Source organism: Pavona decussata, unplaced genomic scaffold, assembly GCF_977016875.1.
Source record: "Pavona decussata unplaced genomic scaffold, jaPavDecu1.1 SCAFFOLD_23, whole genome shotgun sequence".
NCBI lineage: Eukaryota > Metazoa > Cnidaria > Anthozoa > Scleractinia > Agariciidae > Pavona > Pavona decussata.
Window position 1 is genome coordinate 602,501 of NW_028145446.1, and position 25,027 is coordinate 627,527.

At 36.2% G+C, this 25,027-nt stretch overlaps 2 protein-coding genes and 2 long non-coding RNA genes across 4 annotated transcripts in view; 1 reads left to right on the forward strand and 3 right to left on the reverse strand.

The window, feature by feature from the left end:
- Positions 1–13,515, forward strand: part of LOC146485968 (putative lysosomal cobalamin transporter) — an 18,681-nt gene extending 5,166 nt beyond the window's left edge. The window contains exons 7-16 of the mRNA XM_085102684.1: positions 121–209; positions 613–686; positions 7,694–7,750; positions 7,841–8,127; positions 8,733–8,835; positions 9,637–9,741; positions 10,275–10,424; positions 11,434–11,572; positions 12,553–12,656; positions 13,319–13,515. Coding sequence (XP_084958810.1) covers positions 121–209; positions 613–686; positions 7,694–7,750; positions 7,841–8,127; positions 8,733–8,835; positions 9,637–9,741; positions 10,275–10,424; positions 11,434–11,572; positions 12,553–12,656; positions 13,319–13,429 — 1,219 coding nt within the window. The 3' untranslated portion in view covers positions 13,430–13,515. The remainder of the gene's footprint in view (positions 1–120; positions 210–612; positions 687–7,693; positions 7,751–7,840; positions 8,128–8,732; positions 8,836–9,636; positions 9,742–10,274; positions 10,425–11,433; positions 11,573–12,552; positions 12,657–13,318) is intronic.
- On the reverse strand, positions 3,999–4,970 carry LOC146485969 (uncharacterized). Its single transcript, XR_014860828.1, has 2 exons — positions 4,735–4,970; positions 3,999–4,202 (listed from the first exon to the last, which is right to left on the reverse strand). It is a non-coding gene; the product is annotated as an uncharacterized LOC146485969 (long non-coding RNA).
- Positions 13,318–13,639, reverse strand: LOC146485970 (uncharacterized). Its single transcript, XR_014861268.1, has 2 exons — positions 13,511–13,639; positions 13,318–13,454 (listed from the first exon to the last, which is right to left on the reverse strand). It is a non-coding gene; the product is annotated as an uncharacterized LOC146485970 (long non-coding RNA).
- Positions 13,640–14,309: 670 nt separating this feature from the next.
- LOC146485971 (DNA primase large subunit-like) lies at positions 14,310–24,998 on the reverse strand. The gene is made up of 16 exons (XM_085102686.1): positions 24,738–24,998; positions 23,941–24,059; positions 22,192–22,268; positions 22,043–22,090; positions 21,055–21,136; positions 20,704–20,799; positions 19,944–20,000; positions 19,599–19,679; positions 18,926–18,993; positions 18,752–18,827; positions 18,280–18,387; positions 17,877–17,951; positions 17,021–17,147; positions 16,487–16,569; positions 15,946–16,014; positions 14,310–14,947 (listed from the first exon to the last, which is right to left on the reverse strand). Exons 1-16 carry the CDS (start codon positions 24,901–24,903, stop codon positions 14,690–14,692), a joined length of 1,590 nt encoding a protein of 529 aa, XP_084958812.1. The 5' UTR covers positions 24,904–24,998; the 3' UTR covers positions 14,310–14,689.
- Positions 24,999–25,027: the final 29 nt, after the last annotated feature.

Genomic DNA, 25,027 nt, shown 5'->3' on the forward strand with positions numbered 1-25,027 from the left:
TGTAAGATGTTGATTGAAGATGAAAATGCAGATGGTGGCTGTTTTAGCTCAGGTTTCTACAGCTCTGCTAGTAGCTATCTCTTGATGAAATGTGCCAATGGTCAGAATATGTTTTTGCAGAGCCTTTGCCCCACTGAAGAAGCCACCCAGTAATGTCACCGACTGGGACAAGAAGCTTTTGTTCCTCAAAGATGAACTGAAAGCTAGCAGTAAGTGCCCACTTAAAAATTGTTTATCCTCTTGGAGTAAATAAAGTAGTTACTACCACTGATTGGTACAACTATATGTACTATTTACAGACGGCACCTCCTTTTGCTACTGCTAATGCTTTCTGCGTATCTTGGGATAGTAAATGTTAATTTCTTTTTGATGGTTACAACTAATTAAAAGGGTTTTTTGCATGGTTTATGACTGCAGGAAAGGAAGATCTTAGCAATTATTACTGAAATCCAAAAAGAAAATTGGGAGTAAACATGCAAGGCTCCTTTTTAGCTTGGCCATTAATTTTCACCACAGCTTTTGTAGTTGCTCAGAGGCAGTTAACTAGAAGGTGAAAAAACCATTTTGTTGACCACTTACCAGCAATCATTAAAACCCTGGTTATATCTGTAGATGGTGAAACAGCTCTGTCACTGATGATGGGATTTCTTTCCTTCATTGGCATGGTAATCATGATTACCTACACGGTATGTGTCAGTTGTTCAGCAATGTTATTAAGATGTTTAAGATACGGTATTGCCTCCATATTTAAGATTTAACCAGTAATGAATTTACCAGTAAAAAGTATCATGTGCTGGTTATCTGTGCCTAGTTTTCGATCCGTCTATCATTTAAGTAAGTGTTTATCATCCCTGCAGTTCTCTGTCATAACAGTAGGTTGCAAGCTTTTACTCATATCTTCCTGGAAGAGTTTGAACAAAATAATAACTTGTTCTCTCGGTTTATGTTCAATCTTCCTCAGATAAGGGCTGTTCTTAAGTTTCAAGCAATTGTCCACAAAGTTTGACATGTGTGGAGATCTAGGGAGTAAATTACAATGTAGCAGGTTCATTTGTAACATCAAGGTTTCAATGCATACTCAGTCGTAACACGATGATAATGATGATAATGTTTATTTGTGCTTTTTTTCTATTTACATGTTGATTATTACAATCTTTTAGTGGTGTTATATAAATTAAATTAATTATTAGTTAAATTAATGTTTAAAGCAAGGAAGCTAAATAAACCATTAGGTTGTCTTGTTAGCTCCCTGGCTGATTTAGGTTCTAGATAGCAGGCAAAAAAGAAAGAAAAGAAAAGAAAGAAAAAGAAAAAAAAATGAAAAAGCAAAAGGAAGGAAGAACTTATTAATTGTAAAAAAAGTTAACGTATGTTACGAGGTCAGCATAAAAGAAAATTAGTTCATTTGTTGTTCTGACAGTAAATAATGTATAATTTGTTTCGGAAAAGCAGACACACTTTGTATGAGTTTTTTTAAAGGAGTTGGAAGGTCTTTCCAAATATCGGTTGCCATGAAATTCATTCGCGTGACTGCTGGGGGCTATGAACCTTGAGGACAGCCCTGTCTGACTCATGACACACCTTTACTTACTTGAATGTATTCTTTCTGTTACTGATACTGGTAGTAGAAATTTATCAAAAGCCAGTTTCATTGGTTATGGGTTCTGTTGTGGGCTCAACGCTTTGTTTGCCCTGGTGAAAATCTTTTTAAGATCCTTGAGGATCTTTAAAGATCTTTAAAGATCCACATGAGGATCTTTTGTGGATCTTTTTGAGGATCTTTAAGGATCTTGATTCATGTCCTCAAAGATCTTGCAGGATCCTGTAGGAGAAACGTTAAGGATCCTCACAGGACCCTGCCAAGATCCTTAAGGTTCTTGTAAGGATCTTTATAAAAATCTGCAGAGATCCTGAAGGATCTTAATGGATCTTTGCAGGGACCTGAAGGATCTTTGCAGGGACTTCAAGGTTCTTACAAGATCCTGCAAGATCTTTGAGGATATCAAATCAAGATCCTTAAAGATCCTCAAAAAGATCCACAAAAGATCCTTAAGTAGATCTTTAAAGATCCTTAAGGATCTTAATGGATCTTTGCAGGGACCTGAAGGATCTTTCTGGGAACTGAAGGATCTTAACAGGGCATTAGCAGGATTCTTCATGGTCCTTGTACTGTAGGATCCTTAAAGGGACCTGATGGATCCTTACAGGGTCCTGCTAAGATCCTTCAGGTTCAGGTTCTGTTAGGATCATGAAAAAACCTAAAAAGATCCGGAAGGATCTTAAAGGTTCTTTGCAGGGACCTTATGGATCTTGACAGGGGCTTTGCAGGATTCTTCATGGTCCTTGTAGGAGCCTTGCTGGGACCTGATGGATCGTTATAGGGTTCTGCTATTAAAGATCCTTCAGGTTCTTGCAAGGATAGTAAAAATATTGCAAAGATCCTGAAGGATGTTTAAGGATTTTTGCAAGGAAGGGACATGAAGGATCTTCTCAAGGTTTCTGCACAAATTCTCAAGGATCGTAACTACTCAGGGATTTTCCGAAAAATGGTAGAAAGATCCTTTTGTGCATCTCTCACAATACTCTTAATTTTCATGCACAAAATAAATATCCTATTTTAACAAGCAGTAAATTTTATGCCAAATGTATTTTATTTCTCAGATTATTCTCATCTTTTTACAAATAGATCTTTGATGTTTTACACTTGTAAAAATCTCATGGTTTAAAATCATCAATCCCTTACCATGAAACACAACAGTTAATGCAAAATGTAAAAATCTAAAAAAAAGGGTAAAAATGTCTCATAAAGCAAACTTGTTCTTTTTCTTCTTATTTCTTCCTTTTGTGTGAGCCCTTTGTTGTCATGAAAATGAGGCCACTTACATGCAGAAAGACATGAAAAAAATTACTACGAATAAAGGATGAGAAATACAGACAGCATTAATTATTTGTCTTTCAAGCTGTAGCACAACATTGTTTTGACTTGAAAGTTGAAAGACATTGTTATACCTACATGTATTGCAACCGGTGTTGCAAGCTGCAGAAACGTGCTGTACAAAGTTGAACTAATGTCTACTTCAATGTACAATGTTATCACAACTTGCAACAGGGTGGTAACATCCACAACAACACTTTTACATGGTTGGATGACAAGTTAAAAGAAAATGTTGCCTACAGTGCCTAGTACAATGTCAGTTATCAAAATAATACCCTTCAATAAATTTGTAACAGTTATGCATTTATGTTACATTGAAAATTAAAAGAAATCATTCACTCTAATGAATATGAATTTTGACAAAATTGAAAATACGGTAAAAACCCATTTATAAGAACCTAGTGATTTAAGAACCTACAGGCTGAAATTGGGCATTTTAATACCTAAATATATAAGAACCAATTTAGCCTGGCTTAAATAGGCTTAAAGTAAACATAAAACAGGGATAATTTAATGGGGAAAAAAGGGAAAATGGTACAAAAATACCTTTAAAACAGGTTTAAAATAGGGCATTAAATGTATGTCATGCAGGTAAAAATAGGGTTAAAATAGCACTCTGCTGGTTTATAGATCCAGAAATAAAATAGCTATAAAATACATGTAGGTTGAAAATAGGTGATGGTTTAAATCCTTGTTCTAAGCCTAGAATTATCATAGTTCATGTGTTTTAATTAGTTGTAGCATTTGCCATTGCAAATGATTTCATGGTCAATACTTCATATATTCCTGCACCTAATATAAATTTGTCATTCACAGACCGTATTCCACAGCCAGAGCTACAAACAAGTAACAGCGAAAAACAATTTCACAGTAAACTTCTCAGGAAAGAAACATTCAGAAAATGGCTTTGTCTTGAATTATGTAAAGGTTCAGGGGAAGTGCTAAATAAAAAAAGAAAAATGATTGGATATTTTGTAAAAAAAAAAAAAAAAGATTGATTGTACCCTTGCTGTTTTCAACTTCATGTACATGTATATGATATCAAATAATGACCAATACTCCATTATGCAAGTTACAAAAGTTTATTTGGTAATAATTATTGTTTCTCAGTAGGAGTAGCAGAAGTCACGATTTGCAACAAAATCAAATCAGTTAAAATAGAGTCCAACGGTCATAAGTGACTTAGCTTATTGAGCAGGATTTGCTGACTTGACTCTGAAGCTGCACGATTGAGTATCAGCCTTGACAACATTATTGAGCTGAAAATCTGCAGTACAACAGAAAAAAGTGCATTTAAGTCAGTTCTTCTGAGTGACCAGTGGTTACTCAGTGATCACTGTGACAGTGATCTGGGCAGTGCCAAGTATACGCTTTTAGACACATGTTTCAGTGAGCTTCTCATCTGTAACAATCTTTTTGATTTCTGAGCAAAACAAGGGTATCCGACCTTTAACTCATGGTGCTACAGAAAATATAAGCTTATACACTCCATGAAGTTGATCATGAACTCCAGATCTTCATGCAACGTCAATCAAACCAAGATCACTATGTCTTCAGCTAATATACCAAGACATGATAACAACCTGGCTACAAATTACTCTGTAAAAACGTTTGCAAAGGCTTAACATGTGTAACAAAAATAAATAGGGAATGTTTACCTTAACAATCTCGAATTTGCAGGTAAGCTCAAATAAGATTCAAAAAGCACATGCATTCGAAATTCCCATATATAGACGATCTATAAAATCACACATTTTCATGCAGTCTTTTTCATCAAAATTATTGATTTCAAAGCTTACCTCTTGCTAAAAGTAGTTATCCACATTTTTTTGCTTGAACCCAACATTTTGAAGCTTCACAGAGGTAAAAATCCACGGGAAATGTCTCCTGTTTTCTTGAATATTCCGCCTAAATCGAAAATGAAACGGTCTTTTCCGCGAGCCTGCAGTGGCATATCTGCTGACCAAAATGGCCTTGTTCGTGCCCAGTCTACCCAGTCTGAATGAAATCCAAGATGGCTGCCAGTGTTGCTGTGACCTCACGTTTTCTTGCTCATTTTAAAAGCTAGCACTGTGCATGAAAGTTGTAGGAATTATGATTGAAAGCATTGTTGTTCTTTTTGGCATCAAATGGAGTCGAGATCCATTGAAGAAGGTCTGAATGTAATATTGTTTTTACAAATGCATTTCAGTGACATGTACTACATGTAAGCTTCATTTTTTTTATTAAATCTTTTCCTGGAAAGCAGGCCAGTTACAAATACTAATATCAGTTGCTTATCTTGGTTTTATGTGTTTATTTGCCCAATTAAAATAACAAAAATACAGCTTAATCTTGTGGTATAGAAAATAAGTACATCCTTGCTCTTTCTTCTAAACCATTTGTTATTATTGCATACATAAGCTTAATGTTTATAAGTTTATTGCAAAGAAGTACCTGGTATATTTAATTGTTAGATTGAGCAAAAAAGTGTACATGCAATAAGTATACATCATGCATTTGTCTTTTTTATATGGCTCAACTTTGACGGTGTATACATCAACAATGATGAATACAAATAGTAACTTCACCTTAGATTAGGAAGATGAAGTTTCCCTTGGTGTATACAAAATATGTACATACAACATGCGATACAGACAATCTAACTGGCCATTGCCTATCCTATTTATAGAAAAAATATAAATAAAACAGTGTGTTACTATGTTATTGAGCAATAGTGATATAGGATTACAGGCTGTTTTACAGGCTATTTTTCAGTTTGTTATGAGAAAATAGTAATAAAATACAACACCTTGTTCTATCTTATCTTGCTTTAAAATAGGCTTAAAATTAAAAATAAAATACAAATAAAATAGATGCCCTATTTTTTTCCCTATCAGGTAAAATAGGAATAAAATATAACTCATGCATGGATATGGCTAACATCAGTTGTTACCTGAAAATTCCACAGTATTGGCCCATTGCAGCTCCAGAAATCACAAAAATTAATATTGAATCGACTGATCACAATCTAATGTTGTAAAGTTTCGTTCTTTAGCTTCTTGTGTTGTCAAAGTCGAAGAAAGAGATTTTCAGTCATTGCTTGTCTTCACATTTTGTGAAAATATTTGTAGACCCAGGAAATCTTGTTTTGTTGAGATTTTATGTGGCTGATCACTTTCTTTGCAAGAAAAAAATATTTAGTTCTGTTGCCTTTGAGGTGAGGTTTATAACTGCATTGCCATATGACAGTGTATGGTTTATGCATGATTGAAAGGTGATTTCATCCACGACTGCAAGATTGGTACAATTAGCCTGTTTGGTTCCAAAGCAACCCCAATTATTTTTTAGTAAATTGTTTATTATTCTATATTTTGGTTTATCACAAGACCATGATTTGCAAAGTTCTCTCTAACAAACTGATAAGATTCTCATTACAAGTTTGTCTAAAGATCCTTGTAAGATCATTATAATAATTATAGCCTTAAGGATCCTGACAAAAATCATTGAAAAGATCCTCAAAAATCTTTCTAAGATCCTCTTTGTCTCTTTGAAAGGATCTTCTTTAAATCCTTCTAAGATTCTCATCAGATCCATGGTGACTGTTAAGGATTTTGGGAAAGTTCTTTGAAAGAGATAAAATAGGATCCCTTTAAGATCCTTGTAAGATCCTCATCAAACCTTCGAAGATTCCTAAGGATCCTGACAAAGATTTTTCAAGGATCCCTGATAGGATCCTTTGAAGATCATTGTAAGATCCTCATCAGATCCTTGAGGATCCTTAAGGATCCTGACAAAAATCTTTTATAGGATCCTCTAAAGATCTTTTAAAGAACCTCTTAAGACCCTTGAGGATCCTGAAAAAGATCTTTGAAAGATCCTTGAACGGTTCTTAACAAGAACCTTGTAAGATCCTCATCAGATCTTTGAGGATCCTTAAGGATCCTGACAAAGATCTTTTATAGGATCCTCTAAAGATCTTTTTAAGAACCTTGTAAGACCCTTGAGGATCCTTAAGGATCCTGACAAAGGTCTTTGGAAGATCCTTGAACAGTTCTTACCAAGAACCTTGTAAGATCCTCATCATATCCTTGAGGATCCTTAAGGATCCTGACAAAGATCTTTTATAGGATCCTTCTAAGATCTTTTTAAGAACCTTGTAAGACCCTTGAGGATCCTTAAGGATCCTGACAAAGATCTTTGGAAGATCCTTGAACAGTTCTTACCAAGAACCTTGTAAGATCTTCATCATATCCTTGAGGATCCTTAAGGATCCTGACAAAGATCTTTTATAGGATCCTTCTATGATCTTTTTAAGAACCTTGTAAGACCCTTGAGGATCCTTAAGGATCCTAATAAAGATCTTTGGAGGATCCTTGGACAGTTCTTTACAAGACCCTTGTAAGATCCTCATCATATCCTTGAGGATCCTTAAGGATCCTGACAAAGATCTTTGAAAGGATCCTTTAAAGGATCTTTTTCAAGATCCTGTAGGATCCTAATGAAATCTCTGAGGATCCTGCAGGATCTTTTAGAAGATCTTTGAAAGGATCCTCATCAGGATCTTCAAGAGATCTTTATAGGATCCTCAAGAAATCCTCTAGGATCTGTGAGGATCTTTAAAAGATCCTTGTCTTCAAGGATCTTTAGAAGACCTTTGCAGATCTTTGCAGATCTTGGAGGATCTTTGAAGATCTTTGAAGATCCTCCAAAGATTTTCACCAGGGTGAACTTAATTGACTAATAATTATTGACCAAAATCTTTTGTTCTCAATTTAGGCCTATGGCATGACTGCTCTACCATTTTCTATGCTGAAAGGATTTAAGAACTCGAAGGTAAACCCCAACTTCTTCCATTTCTCACTCCCCAGATTGTAACATCTAATAAAAGTGAAAAACAAATTTTTTTTGTTGCTTATTTTACAGAAAGAGCATTCAGACGTCAGTCATGATCGTGAATCTGTGGAAGAACGTACCCGTATAATCCGAGCCAGGTATGCAGATGGTCGCACGATGTCTGGTCGTGATCGAAGACTTCTTACACAGCTTGAAGGAGAGGAAAGGGTCCTTGCCAGAAGAGAGAGACATTTGCAGGCTGCTAATCTCAGCTGGCTCAATAAGTGCCTCAAGTGTTGCCGACCATTTGAAATGGTGTTTGGGATTTTCTATCTGTTGTTTGGCTTACTCATCTTTGTCTCCTTGTTACTCACTTGGTATGTTCCAGACATCAAATATTTTTATTTCCCTAGAACTATCCATTGAGGGTAAGCAATTTTTTTAAACACTTACAGTAACAGTATTTCTATTGAAAGAATAAGCTAGTATGCCCTAAGCATTTCTTAAAATTAATAATAGTTGTAGTGACATCTGAGTAAATTAATGTCATATAGTCCAATTTAGGCCATCCTACAACACAGGCCAGAATCTGTGGCAGCATAAACAACCAACTAAGTTAGGCAATATTTTGACAGAAAAGAACTTCAAACAACAATTTTGGTGCAAATCAAAAGCCACCTACAGGTATTTAGTCTAAAGAATATTCTCGCAGTGGGCTAAGATACAAAATAACATAAACTTTAAATGTTTTGTTTTTCCAGAAAATTCAGGCATTCCCACAAGGTATACCCCACTTCTGAATTATATTTCCTTTGGGAAATTTCTATCATGTTCGATTCCCCCCCCCCCCCCCCCCCAAAAAAAAAAAAATTGTTTGGTTTAATGTAAAAGGCTACCCTCTATGTTTATTTAATACTATTACTGAATCTGAATTCAATTTTGAAGTCTGCTTTGTTTAAAAATCTGCTATCACCTTTTCCAGTTTGGACAAGGCCCTGAATTCCCTGGGTTACAAGTTTGGTTATGCACTTCCCAAGCCCCAGCTTCCCAATCCCATCAACATTGTGATGGTTTATGCACAAAAGGTATGTATGTTCTTTTCAGGATAGTTATTCCAGATTGTCCATCATAGGTAATTGATCAAGTGTCAATCAATTGCTGATAAAGTACAGACAAATTGGTGAACTGCATCGAAGAATGAAACGATTTTGAAGGTTAAAAAAATCTTTAATTGTGTCAAATAAGTAAGTGATCACCTAAAAGATTTTTTCAACCCTTGACCTTTTTTGTTGTTGTGGGTGTCAAGCATCAAGCAACCTTCATCTCTTATATATGCTACTGCATTGGAGAATGTTGTCTGCTTAGGGAGGCCTGAAAGGGTTTTTAGTTGTGCACGTGTACGGAAACTTACAACTTATTAGCTAACGTGTATGTGTCAGTTGAATGAATCAAAACTTCTTATCAAAAGTTGCATGCGTATCGAACCGGCAGTGAAAATGCAGTTTAATGCCTGCAGGAAACATTTCCTTTCAATTGAAAATTTGCCTGGTGGCCTACCTTGATTTTTTGCATGTATGATAGACAAGTGTGGGGAAAAGTTTTCCAGTAGAATTTTCTGTAATTGAAAACAACAACAACAACAACAACAAAAAAATGCTGTTTTTTGAATAAGAGAATTTTGGGGTTCTTTTATGTGGACCTGAAATATTACCATCAGATGGTAACCACTGTGATCTCACAGGTAGAGTTGTAAAGATTCTGTATCTGCTGTTTGCATACATACTAGACATGGTTTTCCGTGATCTTTCGTCATCTTACATATACTATAACAGTGTGAAACCCTATTTGTGTGTGTGTGTAATAATGGATTATTTTCCCTTTTGCAGGTATTTCCACTGGACTACTGTTTGTTTGTGGCTATTGTTCTCTACTTCCTCTACTGTACCATGTCTGGCATCAGAGCTATTGGAATACGCTGTTGCTGGATCAAAGTATCCTTAGTAGACTTTTATTTTCTTGTTTTTTGAGTTCCTGACATAGCTCAATTTACCTCTGTGAATGGTATAAAATTATTTATAATTTTTAAGGCCCTTGCCTAACGGGAGCCCAGTAACCTGGGGTGCCAAAGAAAATGCTCTGGGTGTCTCAATTTTTTGGAGCAGCACGCCCTAACACTTCACATGTTGGGCTCCCATAAACTTCTTGGCTTTTGGCCTTGTGGTCTCCTTGAAATTTTTCTTAGGCAGCAGCCTAATTTCAGAAGCTCCTCATTATTTTACCATCTTTATAATCTCTCTGCTGTCAAGAACAATATATTTGTAGTTGTTGTGCAAGCGGTAGAATTAGTTTTGGATGGATGCATGCATGCCCAGTGAATTGTTTGTGCTTGTAGAGGTCCTGTCTGAGTGGTTGCCAGTAGTAAAATATGTCAAACACAAATCAGTGTTAGAACTTTTGATATTTAACACAATATCTTCAGCTCTTACTTTTCATTGTCTGATACCATCCTTGACTAGTCTGTAAGTTGTATAAAATACGTGCCCGCAAGACTATGCCACAAGCCCTGTTGTTCTTGATTCTGATGGTGATGCTGACCATGTTGTTCCTCAATATCATGCTGTTTACTTTGGCTCCTCAGTATGTCATGTATGGAAGCCAGCGCTACATGGAACCTGTAAGTCCCTGAATAAAACTAGAAGCCCATACCCGGAGCGCACAACTACTGTAGATTTGTGTAACAACATTTTCACAGACCCGTTTATTTTGAGATTGAAGTTCCACTGGAGACTTACTATTAAACCAGTCTCAAACTTGCATAATTCTCATATGAATCAGAATTTAAATTTTCGCGAGAAATGGTAAGCTCATACATGTGCATCTAAAAAATAGACTGATCTGTTAAAACACTGTGACATACGCTTGGTGTAGGAGCTGTATGCTCTGAGTCATGGGCTCCTGATAAAACTAGAAGACACCATCTTCCAAGCCTTCGAATCTTTATACCCCGTGATTGTTAAGAGCAGAGGGTGTGATCAACCCAGAGGAACAAAGTCCTCACTTTGTCATTGACATGTATAAATTTTTGTTCCCATTTCCAGACCAAACCTCCAAAATTCTTCCTCCATTCTCTCTCATTCTAAACAACATTAATCTACACACAAGATCAGAGTAGTTTTGAAAGGTCTCCTTGAGTGCCAAATGGCCAAAAAATGTGGTTTGAGGCCCTCTTGACAACTGAGGCAGACATTTATAAATGACGTGTTTGGGTAGGCCAAATTTGTCTTCCATTTTGTCATGAAAAATTTCTAGGTTTCTTGTACATAACTTTGGTAAAGTTTTTGTAAAGTCTTTCTCATTGGGGATTGTTTTCCAAGATTGTTTCTGCTAGACAAGGTTAAAAATGATGTCACGAATGATAAAATAGGCATGTCCCCAGAGTGCACCTGAGAGCCCTCCGAAAGGCATTTGTTATTGGTGTGTTGTGACATTGCCAGCATAATCAGCCAGGCATACCCACCAATGCCAGAAGAGATTCGAAGCATGGCACAAGACCAGAAGGCGTGGAAAAAGCTCGTGACCGACTGCAGTGCAGTTGGCTGATGATGATGATAATGTGACTAGTAATAATATAGTTAAATTTTTCTACAAGTTTGAGTAACCAAACAGCAATGTATTCCTTTCAGTCCAACTCTGGTGTTAATCATACAGTTCACACCAATTTGACAGTGTCTGGACATAATGGTACAGTGCCTGGAAATGAAACTACACCAACTACTACACCACCTCCAGAAATTCATGTCTGTGCTACTGACGCTCCTGTAGGTGGGTTATAGCAATCAAACTCAAAACAAGAGAAAATTCTAAAAAATTAGTTTTAATGCATTGAAAAAAACAAAACAAACAAACAAAGTACTTACTGTTCATTAGCTGTCATTTGAATAGTCGCAAGTCAGGATTTTGAATGAGAGCGAAAAGCTGAACTTCTTTGTTAAATCATTTTGAGTTTAAAACTGGCAGATTACAGGAATGGAAAGACCTAGTCACTGGATATGTTACGTTATGCTGTTGTGCTCCTGACCACAACAATTATTATTATATGAAGTCTAATGTCTCCAGGTCTAAGTCGTGTTTGCATGGGATCTCGTTGGAGATGACAATGCATTAGTCATCACTCCAGCCTTGAATTCAGTCCTTGAAATGTAAATTCTAACTGCCTCTTTCATCACTTTAGTAGTCAAGATTTAATGACCAAAGCTCACATGATCCTACTGGGTTAGCTCTGGTCACACACGACAGGATATGCGAGGACAGTGATATAATGATGATGATACCTTCTCAATCAATGACACATTGTGTGACACACATCAGCGAGAGCTCATTTTCTGGCACAAGTTGACGCATTGTATACATTGTCCATGTACAAATTATCCCAACTTGATTTTGGTTGTTGTGTGCCATAATATTGCTTTAAGCCCAGTTTTCATGCTACAATTTGTCAGCCCAATAATGTCAGAACATAAATTGTATGACTGTGCATTGTGACACCAAATTAGAAATTCTGATCGATGTGGTGGCCTATGTGAGAGTTTTGGCCCAACTTGATTAAATTCTGTTGCACTGCAACAGAAGTTCTGAATCCAGCCAATTTTTCATCTCACAAATCGGCCATAAATCAGCTGCCAAAATACACGTATGATTCGTGTTCCGATGCTGATTGGCTGACAAATTGGGCCAAGCAATTGTGTAAACCAGCCTCTATGTCACACCATCTGACACCTTTCTTTGCACTTTTTCCTTTTTAGGTGCATGCATTATGACTCGAGCTGCAGTGTTCCTGAACAGATTTTTCTACAAAGTTTGGTTTTTTGGTGCGTGTTATTATTGGGGAACATGGCTCTTTTTGCTGGTAAGTTACTAGTTGGTAAATCAATTTTTCCTTTAATTCCTGTCTATTTCAAGGTACCAGTATTATGTTACTGTCAATATAGTATACATGTACTCTTAAGTTATTTCTCCCAAAACAATCAGTTCCACTCTTACAATAAGTACTAGAAATTTCCATGCCTACCATCTACCATATTGTTTAATAAACATTAAGAAGTTTCAGTTTTTTTCCAAGGACCCAAGTTTTTTAACTCGCTTGACAATGAAGTCATCAACTCTACATTCATTTCTTCTTTTAAGAAAATACTTGAGAACAAACTAAGTAGTTATGAATGATGAACTGACTTGTTTCATTTGTTGTAATCAACTCTTAGTTCGTAGTTTGGGGGGGGCCTAATCTCTTATAAGCTCTCTATAGTTTCTTTGAGGTCCCCTTGACACTTTTCTTTTCTGATGATCGCTTAGTGCGTGAAACTCGAGTAACTGTGTTACATTTTCTATCTTAAATTTATATTTTGCTCTGCATGTTTTTGCATCGAGCACTCCTGCGACTGAGTGAAGCAATCATTATATTGTTTCTTTGTTTATGTTATATTGTATATTTATTTCATTTGTGTGGCAAAATAAAGTATGTATGTATGTAAGCTAAGTGTTCATTGGCCATGCCTTACTTTCTCTATACAGGTTTACATTATTGGGCTGGGAGTGTCTATTGCAAAGAAACGCAAGTCAGTGGTGGATGATGAGCTTGACTCCAGTGATTATGACTCTGACGAGGAATTGGTTTCTGCTTAGAGATTTAACTTGTGATTTGTGTAGACTAAAACCTGAAAACAAGCAGAACTTTTTTTGAATTCTTGAGGTAAAAAAAAAAACAAAAACAGGTGTTAGAATGTGAAAGTTCCTCAAAAGTGCATTTTGTGTAAACATACTTGCAATTTGTTGTCATGATTGATGTACACTTTCACCTAGCTTCATGTAACGTATTTGGAGAAATGAACATAATTTGATAGCTTAACGGTGTAAATATGAAACATGAAGTGTATAGATCTAGGGTTTTTTTTTATTATTTTTGTTTTAGGTGAAGCTCCCTAATATTTATTTCTGGGTCCTTTGCAAAGAAATTGATGGAAACAGTCATGCATGCAATTTGAAGTGCTTTTTAGCGCTGCAGGTTTACGGCAAATTGAAAATGTAGTGTTGTTTTAAATATTTGTACATTGACATATTATCTGTCTTGCACACCCTCATGAAGTGTTACCTTTTGGGGGAAGAAAACAGGAGAGCTTGAAGGTAAGAACGAACCAAATTTGCTAATTCCAAGGTTATTTTGGGTATTTATTGCCAGCAAGAGTTTAATGTGCAAGCCTACTAGACTGTAAAATGGTATCTAAAATTAATGTGGGAAATTTTCATGAAGTTTACACTTTTGTATAGTATAGTTGTTGATAAAATTAAAAGAAAAGTGTGAAAATATTTACGCATTTTCAAAGTAAGGGGGCCTGATTTCAAATTAGCTTACTCCTTTGTACTTTACCATGACCATAAAAATTAATAAACAGTGTTAAGTTAAAACTACATTTTGAAGAGAGACGTGTTTTGTAAAACAGATAATTAAACTTGCAGTAGGTTACAAGTAGAAATTATTGTACTAATAAACAATGTAACCTGAATTGCTGTCTAGCCATTTTATTCAACCAATAAAATAATTTAAAACTAAGTTCAAACATAACAGAAAATAAGATAATTTATTTGTTGCATTTTCACAAGAAAGCAGGTTGATTCAGCAAGTGAATTCCCATCACTGTGATGAACTGTCAAGAGTTCATAATTATATAAAGGGAGGTGGGTTGGGTGGGAGAATAAAATGTTTTTCCCATCTGAGCTGGAGGAAGAAGCCATTAATAACAATGTTGGTATGGATGATCCATGCCCACCTTTTATCCGAGCAGAAGACATAAAACTTTTGCTTTGGGGCTGGTTACTGTAGTTTTGTGTGTAATGTACATGCTCCAAAAAGACATTTTACAAATTAACAACATTTCCTTCTCTAAGCTATGCCATTGCGTCCATTCCTTCTATTTCTCCAAGCATGTCATCATCGTCATCATCCATTTGAATGTCTCCTATGTCATTGTTTTCATTGCTGCTGGAAGTGCTCTTTGTCTCATTCTTTATGGTGACCTTGCCATGGTCAAGTCCACTGGGTGCGCCACTTGTAAGCTTTGACGTCGTTCCTTGTCCTTCTTGCAGTACTTGACGGCTCTCATCAAAGTATTGGTTTGGATGATTAATCGCAGAACTGGCAGTTACCTGTAAACAAAATTCAGTACAAGAAAAAATGACAAAATGTTTAAATCTGATTTGAAAAATAAGCAAAACAAATCACTTAGCATAAAATATCCTAGACTGTTCACAGCCCCCTATTTTTCTGTGGGATTTTTGAAACTCCCATCCTTGATTACGCCTCCATCCTCAATTACAGCAAGTACTCCCCTCCCTAGAATATCTGCCCCATTGGTCACCAATGATAAGAAGTTAGAAATAAATGCAAGGGTTACAAATAGAAGTTGAACTTATTCCATGTTACTCCCATGGGCAACAAAAATCTGTCTACAGTTCAAGCCAGTTTATTGATTGTCAAAAATACAAATTTGAAATAAGCATGTTCGGCAGACGTTTGAGGTAACAGTATATTGTAAGATTGTTCACAGTCCCCTATTTTTCTGTGGGATTTTCGAGACTTTTACGCTTTGATTAAACTACTGCCAACTTAGTTTGTAAAACCAAGCACAACCTGGGGAGAGTGTCTAAACTACCAAGGGGAGCGGGAGTGAGGGCCACCCTCAGTATTTTATACACTCTCCCCAGGTTGGTTTCACATCATTTTTATAAAGTTACATACATTTGCATAATTTTTATGATAAATTGCACACATCTCACACATTCAAGTACTTTTAGATGAATCTGCATAAAATAATTTGCACAGGCATGTGGCCTGTTTGCAAGCAGTTACAGAAAACTCTTCAGAAAACAAGCATGTTTAATCGCCCCAAAAAACAACCCCAAAACGGTAACGTGGTTTACACTAAACTTGCATGAAAATCCCCAAAAATGCAACTCTGAAAAACTACTTGCACACACATTAATCGTTCGCGTAACTATGCTCACAAAACTACAAGTTCAAAATGTCTGTGAACTGGCATGTATGCGCTCTATTCGCACATCACGCCAGTTCAGTTATTGTCTTCTCAATGTGGCCCTTATATGGATTTCATGTTTGTGATTACTAAGAAAGCAGCTGTCCATACCCCATGGGTAAGCTCGTAGTATCTTGTACAAGCTAGCTGGTAATGAGACTCTTTGACAAATTCCATTATCTACAAATGAAAAGATATCAATAAGTGCAAACAAAAGTTTATTAATTAAAAGATAATTTACTAAAAATAGTCTTGGTAAAATGACAATATGGACTGAATTACAGAAGCTTGGAATCAAATTTTATTTAATTTCATTGCCAAGTTCCAACAACAAAAAGATTAAGATACTAATAATTTTTATAAAGAAACTACAGCCTTAATTAAAAGTTTCCAAATTAAAGGAAGAGTAATAAATAGATTGAAAATAACCTAAGCAAAGAGGTTAGCTCACCACTAAATAGGAAAGCTTATCAAGTAGGTGCATGAGCCCTAGGAACTGATTTACAGTAAAATAAATATTACAAGTTTCGTTTTGAAAAATGGAATGTGCACATGCTGTTATTTTGCAAGAACACAGCATGACTGTTATAAGAAAACAGCTTTTAGCCTCCTCCCTGAATAATGTTTGCTTCTATTGTGAATCTTATCATACCTCATCAACCCCCTTCTTGGGTATCCTGTAGGCTGCCAAGCGTTGCCGCAATAGATCAGCATCTGTATGTCGGAATGGGCAGCCTGTGAACGGATAAGCAAGAAAAGAAACATTTTTCAAAATCAATTTAATCAACCACTAATTTAACATCAAATTGTCAATTTGTTCATAACACCGTTATTAGAAAAAAATAAGCATTCTTGCACTGAAACTTTTACGACATCGGTCAGTAATTCATCTCAGCGAGCACGGCATCATGGAGGTTACAGAAAGATTGGGCACAGATCACAGAGCTTGGTCAGCCATGAACAACTTCATCATATGATGTTGCAGATCTGGGGTGAACAGATGTCTATGCCAGGTTACTGTTCATATACTGTTACATGTTCTAGGTGGCTTGAAAAAAGGTGGCAAGGTTGTCTAACAGGAAAAGTAGACATCTTACAAGACCCTCTCGATAAAACAGTCTATTAATCAAAGCTGCAAATGTTATACAAAGTAAACTTGTACAAAATTAAAACTTAAAATAAATACCATGATGATCTCCTGGTCCTGGTGCATTGGTCATAATAATCTTCATACAGCTGTATGGTGTGTAGTCTTGTCTTTTGCCTTCCTTTCCATAACTGTGGCGAATGTTATATGCATACTGCTTGTCAAACTAAAAACAGCAATGCGAAATACGCTTATATGATGAAAATTGATAGGGTTTAAGTGTAGATTAGTGAGGCCTGTATCTGCAATCTGAATGTGGAGCAATAAATATTGCCATAATTATTTGGTTCATAGCCTTCCTTTCAATACTCTAAGGGAGTTGAACAGTAAATTCTAGACTATTCAAGGGTGACAATGAATTTTTCAGTGATTCTGACACTGTAATAGCTTTGCAAAAGAAATTGAGAATCTAAAGGGCAATTTACATGGTACAACTTTGTCGCATGCGGCAAGCTTACAACAGGCCTACGACAAGAATTGTTTCGTGTAAATCAAACCTACAACTCGCTTACGATTGTCGCGTACGTCACAAAAATGTCGTTGGATTTTAAAACATATTTTAAAATCCTACGACAATTGTAGGTATAGGCAATGTTGAGTGACGAGAGTTGTGTGCGATTTTTTGCATGACGTGAGCAGCGTATGCTCTAGAAATCGCATGCGACAGTCGTAAGCAAAAGTTGTACCATCTAAATCGGCCTTAAGATTGCTTTTAAATAAAAAAAGACTCAGTGTGACCTTTGAGATTTTACTTAAAATTTTGCAAGATGTGTTAATAGTTTTTTAACCACGATCTGACACCCCTGAGTATAACAGCTTACTTGTCTGACAATCCTGTTTGACTGTTTTTGTGTCTTTGACATTTATCTGGTTATACAAAGAAAGTTAACAGTACCTTGTCTACATCCATAACTCTTGTGAATTCTGATCTCCAGAAGATTAGTGCCTCCTCCAAACTGAGGCCAATTCCCTGGAATAACACAACAATAAACAGTGAGTAAATAACCCTCAGATGTCAAATACAATAGAGTGTGTTCATCGTCATCATTATCAACAATATTGTGGGCAATCACTAATTTGTGATTGAACTTGATTTCAGAGCCAAGTGTTTTGTCCAGCAATTTAGCAACATACAGCCTTAGTTCATCAGCAATCGTAGATGGGAACCAGTCTTTAGATATCTCCTTCATTGTCATTATTCTGGTCATCATCCAACACTTCTCAAGAAGGTTTGTGTCACAACCCAAAAAAAGCTGCATAGAAGACTAGTCTTAACCCTCGTTTCATGTGATACTCGCCTTGATGAACAAACCATACTGCAAACGGCCGAAGTGCTTCAAGTGGTGGTTTTCTTTCATTGCTGTGTGAAGTTGACGCATGCACAGAGGATAGGAGGTTTTGGACAACTGTAAAATACAATTTAGTTGAATTCTTTGTAGGTTAGCATGATAATCATCATAATTTATTTATTTATTTATTTATAAGCTTTGTCCAATAGACATGGACAGGGATACCGCAACAGCTAAGGCCCTTAATTCATTAACAAAAAAATAATAATAAGTAAATGAATAAATAAAAATAAAAATGCACAATTTGAAAAGGGTTAGTGCATTCTGTTTGTCAATAAGGGACATTAAAGGCTTCCATATTGATTAAAAGGTTTTCTAGGGTCTTAATTTTGGAAGGCGATAATTTATTGTTTTCAGGGGAGTTTACACGAAGGAGATTTATTATCTACATAAAGTGAAGGCAACCTTGACACACACTCACGCTATCAATTTGATCCAGAGTAACTTTTCCTGCTGCTGATTTTTTCTGAGTGTAATCCTGCCCAACATACTGTCGACTAAAGAACAAAATGCATTTACAAATTATGTGAATAAAACAGTGAAAAAGTAAAGAAATTTATAATGAAATTCATCTCTCTCATGGTAAGTCACAAACCTAAGATTTGTTAATTTTGGTAGCAGTCTCTCATCCTCTTCAAGGTATGGCAGGGCTCTAGCAGTCATCTGAAAGGATTTAAAATGCTAGTAACATTTCTGATATTTTAAAATATTACACTTAAAATGTTACAATTAACTAACATTGACCAAGACATGATTTCAAGGAGGTCACCGACTATGGTGGGTTCCTGGCAGGAAAAAGTATATAGTGCAAGTGTAATTTGTACTGTACTCTCTCAAAAATGATACTGAAGTCACTGGAGTTAAAATTTTATAATTCTTAGCAAAAAGTGTTAAAAGTGTACATTACATCTTCCCCTAGTCTATCCACCTTCAAAAGAGAGCTTCTTGATTTCCTCAGTTAATTGTATGAAACGTCCGACACTGTTATGTCTTTATAGTCTAATACCACTGTATGTTAAAAAATCTAAATACAATGTCTCTACTAGTCTTACAGTCCTAACATATCTCTGAGGAGACCTCTCAGTATAAGCCCGGGGGCTTCTTGAGGTCTCCTCGCCACTTCTTTCTTCTTCTTTTACTATTATTATTTACTCTAAACTTATGTAAGATCCTAGTCTATTATTCACTGTAACTTTTTATGATTGTATGTCGTGGTGAATAAATAAATAAATAAATACATAATTTATAAATGACATAGAGGAACTCACAGCCAGTGCACGAGACAGCTGCATACGGAACTCATTGGCCACAAGGGAGACCAGTTCGTCTCTTGGGACATATGCAAAACCCTGAAAATGACAGACAAAATTCTCACTGTTAGCTTGTAAATTAATAACAAAGGGAAATTGGGGTTTCAAACAAAGTGATTTTGCAGCATATCTTCTGGATATAAGGACGAATCTTTTTTGTAGGTCACAAGTACACTAAGTCACTATTGTACTGGTATATTACCAAGAATTAGTATGGGGTTAAGGAGACCCTGTTTAGCTTGTTTATATACAATTATCACAGTGACCTGTAGTTGATACTCGACTTTTTCACAAAGAACTTACATTTTCCAGATAAACTTTTCTTGACCTCACAAGGTCTAGAGCCTCAACAAATGGAACCTAGAGGAAAAAAACTTTCAGGCAGTGCAAGGAGTTCCAAGGTAACAAACAAAGAAAACATGGTCTTTCTTTAACAGAATGATGAATGAATATATTAAAAAATTTAAATGCAGCTGTAAGGTGATATAATAATAATAATATTATTGTACTGTTTGGCTGTAATCCATGAATGATTGGACCACAATTGTTCACAAAGACAGCAACAACTTCTGTTGCACTCCTGTGTATATAATAATAATATTCTTACAAGACAAACAAGTATTTACATATTACAAGAAGGCTAGGGGTGATACATAGCTAGTGAAGTCTTGAATTGTGTTGAACAATGATAAATAATCATAAATCATCACCAAAATAGCATCTAGAAAAAATAGGCTTGGTAAGTTTATGTGTATGAGCAACTTGATACCTTGTTACACACTGTGTCAGTTAGTATATGTACAGTGGTGCTATGTCAAGCTCACAACAAAACTACTCATAAATTTAGGTCGTCTTGTGATGTATGTGACCCTAAAGGTGGACCCTGGGAGCTTACATTAATTTTACAATAGCAGTTAAGCTACATGTAACTCTCAAAATGCTTTGTATAAATTTTTAAGCCAGTTGTACGTTAATTAATTTTACTGATCCAGGTCTACAAGATATCTGGCACCACTCATCACTTTGTTACTGTGGTCTTACAGATTTTAATTGTATTTGTTACCTTAAAGTAGTCTGTGCTCTCAACTTTGTCCATGGTTAGGTTGAATCCTGAGTTCATCAATTCCACCTTTTTTCTCTCTCTCTCTTCATTACCTATCTGTAGAAAAATAGAAAAACGTTTTTAAATAATTTGGAAAAATAACAAGTGGCTCCTTATGGTCCTGAGCTCCAAAAACAAGCTATCTTCACTGGGCCCTGGAGAAATCTAAACAGGCCACACGATGCCACTGGGGACTGTGTGGAGCGCCCTCTCATTTTAATATCAAACAGGGTAGTATGGGTTCTTAATTTTTATTGTTAAGGAATAACACTTGACAAAATAAATTATTATCACAATATATTATGTACATACAGGATCATATTGCAATCCATTGTCCTTGAGAAATTCATCCGCTTCTTGTCTGTCGAATCTAGCAACTTCAGCAAAACGAAACCTGTTGCAACATTTACAAAAATAATTTCATTTAAAGCATAGAACAAACCAAACGAGCGTGTGGCCATGTTTAAAAACTGCTTACTTATATGGACCAAGAAAATGATCCACCACATTTATGCCTAATCTATCTCCACCTTAAATTTCTGTACAAGCACTGTGAATCATGCTGACGGTTCATTTCTGGTTAGAATTAGCTAAACCAAGTTACCTTATTCGTACTAATTTTCGCGAGGCTTTAATTTCGCGATTTTCGCGATTTGTAAAAAATCGCGAAATTAAAGACTCCCTAAAATTAGGATACGCGAAAATTAAACGCGCGAAATTTAATTCACTTCCATAATTGCTTTAATCAATGATTAACTACGTTTTTAGCTACATGGCAATTGTCATCAGTCTATTTATCTTCTACTTCAGCACTTTCTTCATCTGAATCACTCATTTCTTCTTCTTGTACATGTAGCTCTTTCAAAACATCTTTCGTGCAGTCATCGAACTGTGTGGCATAGGTATTTAAAATCATATTTTTACAATTGACTTTTACATTGACTTTTATTAAGTACAATATTGCAGTAGCATTTGATTGATTTGCAGCATTTGCTTGATTTGTCTGATTATCAACGCTATTTCTATTACGTAATTGCAAATCATGATTGTAAATCAATCGTTATTAAAGTGATCATTCAATAAAAAAACGGTTTTCTAAGTCTGTCTTTTGTCAATTTTCGCGAAATTAAAAGCCCTAAATTTATCATTTTTTGCAAAATCGCGAAAATTAATGCTCGCAAAATATTCGTGTTCCAAATTCGCGAAATTAAGTGCCCGCGAAAATTAGTACGAATAAGGTAGATAACACTGAAGGAGAAATCCCTGACGTTATGCTTATAAGATGTACAACTATCCTTACCTAAATAGCTCAACTTCTTGGGACATAAACCATCGCCTAAGATCTTCCCTGTTAAAAACAGGAACATGAAAAGGAATTTTTCAGTGTTCTCTAACACCAGAAGCAATATACCTTAGAAGTCAAGGAATTTACTCCTAACATGTACTTACGATCTGCAATATGCGAGACGTAAGATAAAATGAGATATATGGTCTTTTCTCCTCTCATTTAATTCCTCGTCTGAGTTCTAATGAGATAAAAATCACACACATTGACAACATGCATGAGTATAGATGTATAGTTTTTCTTTGGCTTAAAAATTTTCAAACCAGTTTCATTTTTATTTTCCCTTTGTGCGGTATTCATTTTACACCATAATCTGAGAAAAAAGGGAAATATAATGAAACTGGTTTAAAAATTTTTAAACCCCCCCAAAAATTTGAACCCCAACATGGACACATGTATACAGATCAATGCTGCAAGGCAGGGGTGGGGGGAGGAGCATCATCCAGGCTCCTAGTGACATGATCCCAAGTCAGCAATGTACTTATTTTCAAATAAAATATGGCCCAAAGGGCATTAATCTTTGAGGCATTTTCACACTAAGCCTACATGTATGAGCCCCCCACCATACATGATTTCTTGGATCTGCCACTGAGAACAGCAGAAAACAGACTTGAGTGATCAGTGAGCAACTTTCAGTTTGCAGCTAAGTTCACAGTAAAGCTGAATGGTTGCACATGTAAGGACTTACACAAGCTATGTTGGCCCCATAGCACACAGATCATCTAATTTTCCACTAACAGCATGCAAATCACGTCTGAAGAGTTCAAGCAATATGGTCTGATAGGTATCACATCAAAATTTATCAAAGAAAAAATATTCCAAGCATACAACTTCTTAATAATTTTCATTGGAATTAAGTCCTATTTTAAAGAAATCTTTCCATCTGCTTCAACTTTACCTATGACAGTAATTAGGGGTGATGACTGTCCCAACTTTGGTATTGTTATGAGCATCCTATTTCTGGGTCATTTTGACCTCCATTGGCCCCTAGGGACCGATCGTTTATTACGTCCTAGGGGGGGGGGGTGGTGTTTTTTGACGGGGGGTAATTTTTTTAAATGAGCTCTTTTTGGGGGGGTAAATTTTTACCTTGTACGAAAAGTGAGGGGGGTAAACTTTTAAGGGTACCAACTAAATGTTTTTAGCAATCATTATTCTCATCAATCATAGAGTTGGTAAAATCGACTAGATACTTCTCCATATCGCTACTATTCTTCAGAGCGACAAAGCTCTGGCACGTAATAGGTTGAGTAATGACATAGACAGGCAAACCGTGTATTTCATCAAGCAGTTTATCTCTGAAGACTTGTTTATCAGGGCAAAAAAATTGACCAAAAGACAAATAGAGATGGTAGGCTTCTTCAAAATCTATATATCCACATCCTTGATCCATATCCATACATCAAATGCTCCTGTACTGCTCTCAAACCCCGAGCTGCTTTGACCTTCTGTGTACCTTCTTTTGACGACTGAAGAATAGACTCCAGCAATAACAAAACATCGTTATTATCAAGACATTGAAGAGATATCCTAAGGTACGTTCCCTTACTTGAATTTCGCTTAACTTCTGATTGTTTCTCTTGCCAGTTCAGATTCAGAGAGCTAGCGATTTCCGCATGTAACCAAGCGTTGTGCCCAAGAACGTCTCAACAATTCAACCACCAGGCCAACCATGGGGAAGAGGGGGGGGGGGGGGGGTAAAATTTTCAAACTGTCATTGCAGTGGGGGGTAAAACGTTTGTTTGAAAGATTTTTTGGGGGGTAAAATTTTCATACACTCGATTTTTTAGAAAACCACCGCCCCCCCTAGGACGTAATAAACGATCGGTCCCTTAGGGGTGTGAATGACCTACCTTGCTCACAGCTCGCTGAGTAAGCGGTAAGAATTTTTTCAAACTTTCCTTCATTGCAGCTTCATATTCTTTTGAGCCTCTCTTATATCGTATTCCAAATGTTTCCACCTCTCTGAGGACTGCGAGACCACAAAGAAACATTAAAAGTTGTTTTCTTAGGATGATTTACTTAACCATCATCATCATTATCATCATCATCATTTATTTGCCTTAATAAAAGAAGAAGTCATTCAAACTACAAGTCAAGGTAATGGCGAGGAGACCTTGAGAAGCCACCAGGCTTATAAGAAAGGCCACCTGGTCTGTCATTAATAGATAGAAAATATGGTGCTGCGTAATTTCAGCATCCATCACACTAAGGATGATGGGCGGGGGGGAGGGGGTGAAATTAATTATTGCTGGTTGAGTGACCAAGGATGTAACATGGTTGAAGTTATAACAAAAAGTAACTTTCTGGTCTTCCACAACTTACTGCCACAAGCAAAATACTGCGAAAAGCAAAATACTTTCACGTGCTGGCAAATCAACCCAGACTAACCAAACTTAAACTACTGTACTTTTTTATTTTCCTTCCATATAAACCTAAGTTTAAACTGACTGTGCCAAAATGTCTACCCAATACCCCCGATTAAATCTCGATAAAAACACGCACAACAAGATACAAGACTCAACACTAAGATCGAATGATTCTGTACCAAGTGACTAAGGATCGACTAATACTAAAAAATAAAAAAAAATATGTCAGCTTTTAAAAAAGACAATCAACTTTCACAGCGCAGTTGCTCGAGGATGCTTACCTTTCAACCGGTCAATGGCGAACTCTTCAAACTCTTCCAACGTAATGTTGTCTGTCGGCGGAGTTTTGTACATCTGCAGACCGTGCACATACTTGCCAGCACTTTGTATGCCTTCAAGCTGGTTAATCTTACTTCTTTTTCGACTTCGAATGCCCGTAAACTGCATATTTTTGGCGAAATCTCTCTCGATCTGCGAAGGACTTGCAATGGATTCTTTCCCGCCAAATTAGCTCGAACAGGACTAGTTCCCAGTCCTTCTCAACCATCGCACGAACTGCATTGTTGTTATT

Bases quoted from the DNA above. Each gene is read 5' to 3' on its own strand.
- LOC146485971 (XM_085102686.1), bottom strand. From the start codon at position 24,903: ATGCAGTTTACGGGCATTCGAAGTCGAAAAAGAAGTAAGATTAACCAG. The intron at 19,680-19,943 runs GTAAGTTCTTTG...TGTCATTTTCAG, and splicing joins GAAAAGTTTATCTGGAAAAT to GGTTTTGCATATGTCCCAAG. The intron at 18,828-18,925 runs GTTTGTGACTTA...TTTGTTCTTTAG, and splicing joins CCAAAATTAACAAATCTTAG to TCGACAGTATGTTGGGCAGG.